Source organism: Lycium barbarum, chromosome 6, assembly GCF_019175385.1.
Source record: "Lycium barbarum isolate Lr01 chromosome 6, ASM1917538v2, whole genome shotgun sequence".
Lineage (NCBI taxonomy): Eukaryota > Viridiplantae > Streptophyta > Magnoliopsida > Solanales > Solanaceae > Lycium > Lycium barbarum.
The window spans coordinates 100600915-100609733 of record NC_083342.1 but is presented as its reverse complement, the minus strand read 5'-3'; the positions used below and the strand labels follow the sequence as shown (position 1 = coordinate 100609733).

At 35.6% G+C, this 8819-nt stretch overlaps 1 protein-coding gene across 1 annotated transcript; it reads left to right on the top strand.

Annotated features, from left to right (window-relative positions):
* The first annotated feature begins 618 nt into the window (after positions 1 to 618).
* Positions 619 to 7740, top strand: LOC132645044 (nucleoside hydrolase 3-like). Its single transcript, XM_060361788.1, has 12 exons — positions 619 to 1012; positions 2395 to 2574; positions 2751 to 2861; positions 3499 to 3834; positions 3950 to 4126; positions 4240 to 4524; positions 4847 to 4969; positions 5182 to 5379; positions 5753 to 6006; positions 6183 to 6387; positions 6710 to 7015; positions 7164 to 7740. The coding sequence occupies exons 1-12, from the start codon at positions 803 to 805 to the stop codon at positions 7470 to 7472; spliced, it is 2694 nt and encodes an 897-aa protein (XP_060217771.1). The 5' UTR covers positions 619 to 802; the 3' UTR covers positions 7473 to 7740.
* Positions 7741 to 8819: the final 1079 nt, after the last annotated feature.

Here is an 8819-nt window from a genome sequence, read left to right as displayed (position 1 = left end):
TTGGAAAATGATTACCAAATGTATAAAGAGTTAGCGGCTTGGATGAAAATAAAGTGCAACACTTGTTTTATCTATCTCTAAACGTGCAACGCTTATCTTATTTTATCGGGTGGAAACTAAAGGAATTAAAGTAGGCAGAGTTACATGGTACCTATTGCTGGTGGAGGTGGCAACCTGATAGGTATATCCCGTGAAATTAATCGAGGTGCGCGCAAACTAAACAGAACATTAGGGTTAAAAAAAATAAAAATAAAGTGCAACACTTGTAAATTTGTACTTACTGCATTGCTTTCGTACCTACTACAAAAGAGCAGTGTTACTTTGTACGTGTTGATGAGTTAAACTAATACTCCCTCCTGTTCTATATAAGTTTCCACTTAGTCTTTAACGCAAAAACTACTAAAAAAATAAGTATTTTAATTAAACTACCCTTAATTGAATATACTACCTAAGTAATGTAGTTTCTTGGTTACGTAAAATTTTACTTATCTAAATAGGGGTAAATTTAAAAGAAAAAAATAACTCTTTCTTAATTATGTCAGGGGACACTATTTTGTATCAAAATAAAAAGACTAAGTGTAACTACTTAAAATCTGTTACGCATTCTTTCTCTTCAACAATTCTACTACGACCACTCCCACTCTCAGACTCTACATCTCTTTCGCCACCAAAAAGAATCAGTAATGCTATTAACGTCATAGTTTCTAACTTCATTCAAGAAACTAAAAATAAAGCAACAAGGATATCAGAAGCAGAGTTTGTCTGGCTCAAACCCCAAAAAGAAAGTTTGAGCTTTGTTGTGATGAAGGAGAAAGAGAACGTGTTGTTTCTTGGATTTTTACGTAAAGTTGTTCTTATGTTAATGATGGTGTTAATATTCTTGGCAAATTTGTACAGTGGAGTGAAGGGTCTTCGCTCTCATGGAATTCTTGTGGATACAGATATGGATACTGATGATTTATTTGCTCTGTTGTACCTTTTAAAGCTTAACAGATCAGAAATGGACTTAAAGGTTTGCTTTTTCACTCTCACTCTTGTTTCTGAAGCTCTCAAATATATGTCATGTCTTTCTTTGTGTAGGAATTCTGTGGTTTGTATATTACTTGTTCTCCTCTTTTAACTTTTTCATCTTTGATTTTGAGATATCAGCTATAATCTGTATATGTTGATGTCTGTGTCAAGAATTCGTGTCATGCTAAAGGTGGGATAAAAAGTGTCTAATCCATATTTGAGATTCAATTCAATTGTCTCTAATTTCTTTCTAGAGAGTAGTTTCAATTAAGCCAAGAGTTTGTCGGAAACAGCCTCTCTACCTGTCAAGGTAGGGTAAGGTCTGTGTACATTCTACCCTTCCCAGAAAAAAATGGTACAAAAAGAGGGCTTGGGGGTATATATACTATACAAATTTCTGATGGTTTATCATCATCAGAACAAAGATCAGTCTAGGTCGAGATGAATGGAAGGTGCTTCTGGAACTAGTTTTTGATAGGGTCTATCTTAGCTTCGTCGCCATATTCCATATGTCACTTAGTCATCTCTGCCTATTCCCGACATGCTATGGTGCCCCGGGGCTGTCTCACAAAGATCTTCGATCCGAACCTTCACATCTACTCTCTCTTAGAGGATGAACCACACGTAAATAAGTTATTGTTTCATAGAATTGGTTGTTCTTTCTCTCTCCTTTCTTCTAGAGGAATTGAGTCGTTCATTTCGGTCTAACTTCGTTACTGTACGACGGTCTCACTCCAATCAAGATCAGAGGAGCGGGTAGAATCAGGATTGTGAATGCCCATTTCGAGATAAGGAGTGGGCATAGCGTCCTGGACCTCGATTCTAGATTTCTATTGCGACAGAGGGAGATATCATAATAGAGTCAAAATCACGATTAGAGTCAGTCCGGATAAAAGGAAGAATCCAATCTCCTTCTTCCTGATCTTATTGGCCTTACAGCGGGCCTAAGAGACCCCACTATGTGGTAATACACCGGTATGTTGTTGTTGTTGTTGTTGTAGAGTAGTTTCAAATAAGAGTCACTTTCTTAAATTTGAGTCATCTACTAATGATTACTTTCACTATACTTCTTGAAATCAGGTAACTATTCTCAATCTTCTGTCTTGGCTTTCATGGGATTAATTGAAAAGTTGCTAAAGTTTTACTCTGATTTCATTCTGAAGAACTTTTATCAGTAAGCAGTGTCACAATTATTTGAAGTCATGACTGAAGATCAAATAACTTATTCTGTTACTTCATTATTTCTGTTTAAAGCATGTGATGGAAAGTAATTTAAACTTGGAAGGGGGCGAGCCCCTTGACAAGTCATGCTATTGACGCGTACTACCAGCTCATAATCATAAGTTTTCCTATAAAATAACTTGAGGGAGATTTCTGGTGCAGGCAATAACTATTAGCACAAATGCATGGAGTGATGCAGGGCATGCTGTAAATCAGGTGTATGACATGCTTTACATGATGGGGCGTGACGATATTGCTGTTGGTGTGGGAGGTGAAGGTGGAATACTTCCCAATGGTACCATTCTGCCAAATGTTGGTGGATTTCTCCCTATAATTGATCAGGTGAACATAATTTTTGCAATTTACAACATAATTTTTGCAATTTACTCTACCTTTGGCGCAATTCTGCAAGTTGAAATTAAGCATTTGTTTATAATGTCAAATTGCTGGTCAGTTATACATCTCCATATTTTTTTCCTTTACTTGAATGTGTTTCTAATGTTTCATTGATTTGTTAGGCAAATGATACAGCTGGTTATTGTAGATACAGACAAGCTATTCCTGTGGGTCCCGGAGGACGTTTGGACATTGACTCAAATTTTGGATTCAGAAAGAGCTTCCTCCCACAGGTACCATTTTGCATTATAACTGCATGGAGGATAACTTTGTCTAACTGCCTTAACCACATTAATAAAATTGTTGAGCTAGGTTATACAATAGTGATCACTTTTTATCTTCCACCTGTCTGTTCATATCACTATACAGTGTTCAATTCTCTGATGCTCCTGTGTAAAGCACAGACTATTTTTACCTAATTATTATCTCTCTTTTCTGTTCTTTTTCTGGTTTTACACAAGAAGAAACACAATTAGACACTTTAACTTCAGGCTGCGGTATGGTTGAATGTAACGGCAGAATGTCTTTTAATCAGCCAAGGGCCACGGCCTTCTTAAAACTAGAATATCTTTTAATCAGCCAAGGGCCACTGGCTTCTTAAAACTGTCTTTCTTTGCTGTCAGCCAGTCACAACGATATGGCATATAGCGTACGAGAGTATTAGTTTATAGCACAAATTATATAACTGATTCTTGTATGTGAATAGTGAAGAGCCTTAATGCTGAATGTGAATCTGTAGAGTTGGCACTAATGCAACTATTTGAGGATAGGATCAGTTCTATCGCTCATGAAATTACTATGTCTAGATGAAGTGCTTAGTTCCCTTAAGTTAAAATGTTCATAACATGTTAATCTTTCACTTCTCAACAGGGGAAGAGACATTATTCACCACTTCGACAGCCAACAGTTCAGCAAGTAATGATCAACACAATTTCATCTGGGCCCACAGTAGTTTTTCTCATCGCGTCACATACGAATTTTGCACTATTTCTTCTAAGCAATCCACATTTAAAGAAAAATGTTGAGCACATTTACATAATGGGAGGTGGTGTAAGGTCAAAGAATCCTACAGGTTGCTGTCCAAGGAATGTCAGTTCCTCTTGCCAACCTGACCAATGTGGTGACATTGGCAATTTATTCACAGATTACACAAGCAACCCTTATGCAGAGTTTAATTTCTTTATGGATCCTTTTGCTGCGTATCAGGTATTACAAAAATCAATAGGCCTTCCACTGCATGTTCTTTTATTTTGACATGTGGTGTAGCAACATATTGTAGCTAATTTTAATAGTCAGCAACTGTCATCATTCCCTTATGTAGGTAATTCATTCTGGCATTCCAGTTACTCTTGTCCCATTGGATGCCACAAACACCATTCCAGTAACTGAAAAGTTTATTGAAACTTTTGAGAAGAATCAGCACACTTACGAGGCACAATACTGTTTCAAGTCCCTGAAAATGGCTCGTGATACTTGGTTTGATGACCAATTCAACACGGTAACATTTTAGAGCTTGGTATATACTTAGTTATATCAAAACATCAGTGAAAAAAATGATTTACTGATGAAAATGTTGCTAAATGCAGATTTATTTTGTGTTGCTAAACGCAGAGTTATTTTATGTGGGACTCCTTTATGTCTGGTGTAGCTGCTTCAATCATGCGGAAACAACACAACCAGCACGGAGAAAATGAATTTGCAGAAATGGAGTATATCAATATTACTGTAGTTACTTCAAACAAGCCATATGGGATTTCTCATGGATCAAATCCAATTTTTGATGGTCATATAACTCCAAAGTTCAACGTAGCACGAAATGGAGTTCACAGTGGTCATGTTCAGACTAAGCTTCGTGATCCATTTTGCATAGAAAAGAACAGGAGAGGCAGATGCCAGGTGATGAATTGTTTCAGGTCATTATCTGGATTATGGTTTTTAGTTATTGTCTCTAGAAGATGACATTTTGTTGTAACTTGCCAACTCATGATTTAACTCCTTATTGGACCTGAGAGTCTTAAGTCTCTCATGGTATGGAAATTCAAAGTTTCTTTCGTTCCCATATAATTATGAGTTATGACTCTTTGTGTTCTCAATCAACTAAGATGAGTTTGGAGATAGATTGATATATTATTTCCTTCTTTCCTTTCTGATTTTTTTATTCACTACTCTACGCTTAAACTTCGTATTGTTATGTATTCTGAGTTGGTCTGTTTATCAGGATGGTTATACAAAAGAAGTTTTTGGTCCAGGAGGAGTGCCTATTCTTGTTGCTATAAGAGCGAAACCTAACCGAAATGCTAACACTGAACTGGACAGAGAGTTTTTCGTTAGCTTTCTGGACGTAAGTTCTAAACTAATTTCTAGTCTAAATTGGTTGTATTTCATATGCTACCGGTTTCTAATCAAATGATTATACCAATGCAATATACTTGTAAGGTGCATTTCCTTTTAATCTACTCTGAGCTCATGTTTGCTTGTGACCTTCTCACCTTACACATTTAAGATAAAAGTACATACCATTTCGAAGCTAATACTATATTTGCCATGTTGCAGGTCTTAAACCAAAGAGAAAACACTGGAAGATTTAACTTTTCTATGCAATTTCCTTATTACAGAAAAGTACTTTACAAACCAGATTTCAGGCGCAAGCATCTTGGGAAGAACATTGTGTTTGATATGGATATGAGTGCTGGAGATTTTCTTGCTCTCTTTTATCTCCTTAAGTTACCAGTAGAAGAAATCAATCTTATGGTAAATGACCTTCTATTTTCACTAGGATACTCAACTGCACATTCAGACTGGATCTGTATTTTGTTTGTTTACTATCAGAATCTGTTAAGAAAATTATTTTCCTTCAGCAAACACAAAGTATGTTCCAGTAAAATTCTTAAATGGGTGGTAAAATTGCATCAATTCATGCTCAATCTTTATCCAAAAATGTGCTTTCCAGTTCTGTTTACTTTTGGAATAAATTGATGAATTTTTGGCTTTTCGTAAGAAAAACTTCCTCTATCTTGAGTGACATTGCAGAAACGGGCTGAATCTAAGATAAAGGACTAAATTTTGTAAATAAATAAGTTGGGGAAGTAATGCTTGTCAATGTGCAATATCTTCTTCCATTCAGGCTATAATTGTGAGTCCAACTGGGTGGGCGAATGCTGCAACAATTGATTCTGTGTATGATTTGCTTCATATGATGGGTCGTGATGACATTCCCGTGGGCCTTGGAGATGTGTTTGCAATGAACAAGTCTGATCCTGTTTTCTATGCAGTTGGTGACTGCAAGTACAACAAGGTTATCCCACAAGGTTGTGGTGGATTTCTCGACTCCGATACTCTTTATGGTTTATCTCGTTCTTTGCCTCGAAGTCCTCGCAGGTACATGGTCTTGCTAGTGTATCATTTGCCTAAAGAAGAAACAGTAGATATCTGTAAAATGTATCTTGTTAAGCATTGACATTTCAAGTTATTCATCTTAGCAACTTACTGTCACACCTCCATTAGTGTAATGTGCAATTTGTTCTGATCTACCTGCTTGTTCTAAATAATTTCAGATATACAGCTGAAAATTCTGTGAAATATAGAGCTCTCAGAGATACCGATCATCCTGAACTCAGACAACCTCTAGCACTAGATGTATGGGAGTCAGCAGTGAAATCACTCAATCCAGGATCTAAAATTACCATTTTAACCAATGGTCCGTTGACTAATACAGCAAAGATCGTTCTTGCAGGCGTGAATATGACCAAAGCTATCAAGGCAAGCATTTCTCCACCCTTGTAGTCTTATGAGAAAGACCAGGGTGAATTGCTCATTCAGGAACTGCACTAATATATCTATCCTGGACCACGTATGAGGTCCTAGCTGCATACCTTATTTCCTAGTCCCTCATGTGGCTTAAGTCTGTTATGTCGAGTATTTTTTATCACCCAACTGCGACAATGTTAACATCGTAAAGTACCATTTTGCTATCTCTCTTACACTATGGCTGACCACTACATAAAGGTTCCTTTGCTGAAAATAGAGCTTGAAATATCTGGAGTAGACATTCCATAATGAGAAAGCACATCTTATGATGCAGGATATACTAATTGTTGGGGGGCACATCAATCATGATAACACTGAGAAGGGAAATGTGATCAATGTTCCTTCTAATAGATTTGCAGAACTGAATATGTTTCTTGACCCTCTAGCTGCAGAGACAGTTTTGAGTTCAGATCTTGATATCACTCTCATTCCACTTGGCATTCAGCAGAAAGTCAGTGTATTTCCTGAAATTCTTCAAAGGCTTAATCTGACTAAAAGGACACCTGAAGCAATCTTTGCTAGGCGTTTGCTCTCAAGGTTACACCACCTGCAAAAGACACATCCTAAATACCAGCATATGGTAAATAATCCTCATCTCAGTTTGTCCTAAACTTCTTCTTCGTGTTTTTCTAATTTTTACTGCAATGTTATATGAGTAGCATTAGCCGCAATGTGTTGAATCAGGTTTGTTAAACCGTTCTAGCTACTTATGGTTTGTATCACAACAGGATACATTTCTTGGAGAAATCCTTGGAGCAGTAGTTTTGGCTAGTGATTATTCTGTAGTAAAACCAACGTTTGGTGTCAAGAACATAAAAGTCACTGCCTCGGGGTATGAATCTGAAGATGGACAGACAATTATCGACGAAAAGCAAGGCAAATCAGTGAAAGTATTGGAGAATCTGGATCCAATAGCGTATTATAATGCTTTTGCAAATCAACTAGGTGATGTGAAGCAGTCTGCAGTAGTTGGAAGCTTTGACGAACAGAGAAGAATGTGGAATGCACCATCTAATAGAAAGAAAACTACCCCTTAATTGCTCTTCCACCGCTTTTTCTTCCAATTTTTTTTTCTTTTTCCTTCTTTTCTCTTTTCCCTTTTTTGGTTTTTAGGTTTCTTTAGGTGATTTTTTTACACCTCTGGTTCTTGAAAACAGTTGCCACTTACTCATTCTTGGTGCTCAAGCAATAGTTACAAAATTGTACATATAGTTACACGGTGAAAGTGGTTATAATGGGAAGGAAATAAAGGAAGATTATTTTACTCATTGGTCATTCATCCATATTGAAAAGTGTGCCTTTCCTGTAGTTCAGTAGTAAGCTATCCTAGATATACTAACAGTTACCAGTCAACTTTTAACATATTGAAAATTATTATCAATAAGCAGTTGAAGTTCAAATATTAGCTTCCTTGACGCTTGAACTGCAGTTTATTTGCATTTGATGATTAGCAATACTCTATTTATAGGCCGCATACTTTGGTGATTATCAATAAAAGGAACATGTATATTAATCATTTGGAAGTAGTTAGGTTATGGACATTATGCTAAAGAGTAGTGAAGATTGTAGTAATTATGAAATAGGAAAGAAGTTGTAGGTATTATAATGGAAATGTATGAAATAATGTAATAGAGATGTTAGAGTAATTAAACTTTACAAAATGCAAACATATTTATATTTATATTACTACTACATAGAAGTCAGTCATCATTATTGGAAAAAAAAAAACAGGTGGGCCCCATATTAAAAATACTATGCAATATTTTAAAAAAAATGAATCCCACCATCTCCAAACTCATGTTAAAAAAAAAAAAAAAAAAAAAAAGTGAACCCCATATTAAAAAAATCAAGCAATAATAAAAAAAAATGTGGACCCCATATTAAAAAAACAAGCAATGTCAAAAAAAAAGGTGCACCCCATATTAAAAAATCAAATAATATTCATGTAATTCCCAAAGTATCCCCATTAAGTCAATAATGAGCCATTAGTGGGAGCAAATGAAATTTTTGTACAGCAAAAAACATGGATCCTATATTATTGCTTTTCTTCAAAAGGTTAAGTAGTCAAACCATACAATTTACTTTCTTTTCATATATTAGCCTGAGATCTAATCTAGATATTTAACTGTTGTATTTACTATTCCGCCATGTCATTTATTTGTTATGTTTACTAAAATAAATATACTTAAAATATTTATATTTTATAATAAGATAGAATTTAATTACTTTATATAGAAGCATGCTTCGTCGTCAGTCATTATTATTAAACAAAAAAAAAATCAGGTGGGCCCCATACTAAAAACACCATGCAATATTAAAAAAAAAACTACTATATTTAACCCATGCTTCGTCGTCAGTCATCATTATTAAAAAAAAAAAAGCAG

Excerpts from the sequence above, each read along its gene's own strand:
- LOC132645044 (XM_060361788.1), top strand. The coding sequence starts at position 803 with ATGAAGGAGAAAGAGAACGTGTTGTTTCTTGGATTTTTACGTAAAGTT. Across the intron at positions 3,835-3,949 it reads ATCCTTTTGCTGCGTATCAG|GTAATTCATTCTGGCATTCC; the intron begins GTATTACAAAAA and ends TCCCTTATGTAG. Across the intron at positions 7,016-7,163 it reads ATCCTAAATACCAGCATATG|GATACATTTCTTGGAGAAAT; the intron begins GTAAATAATCCT and ends GTATCACAACAG.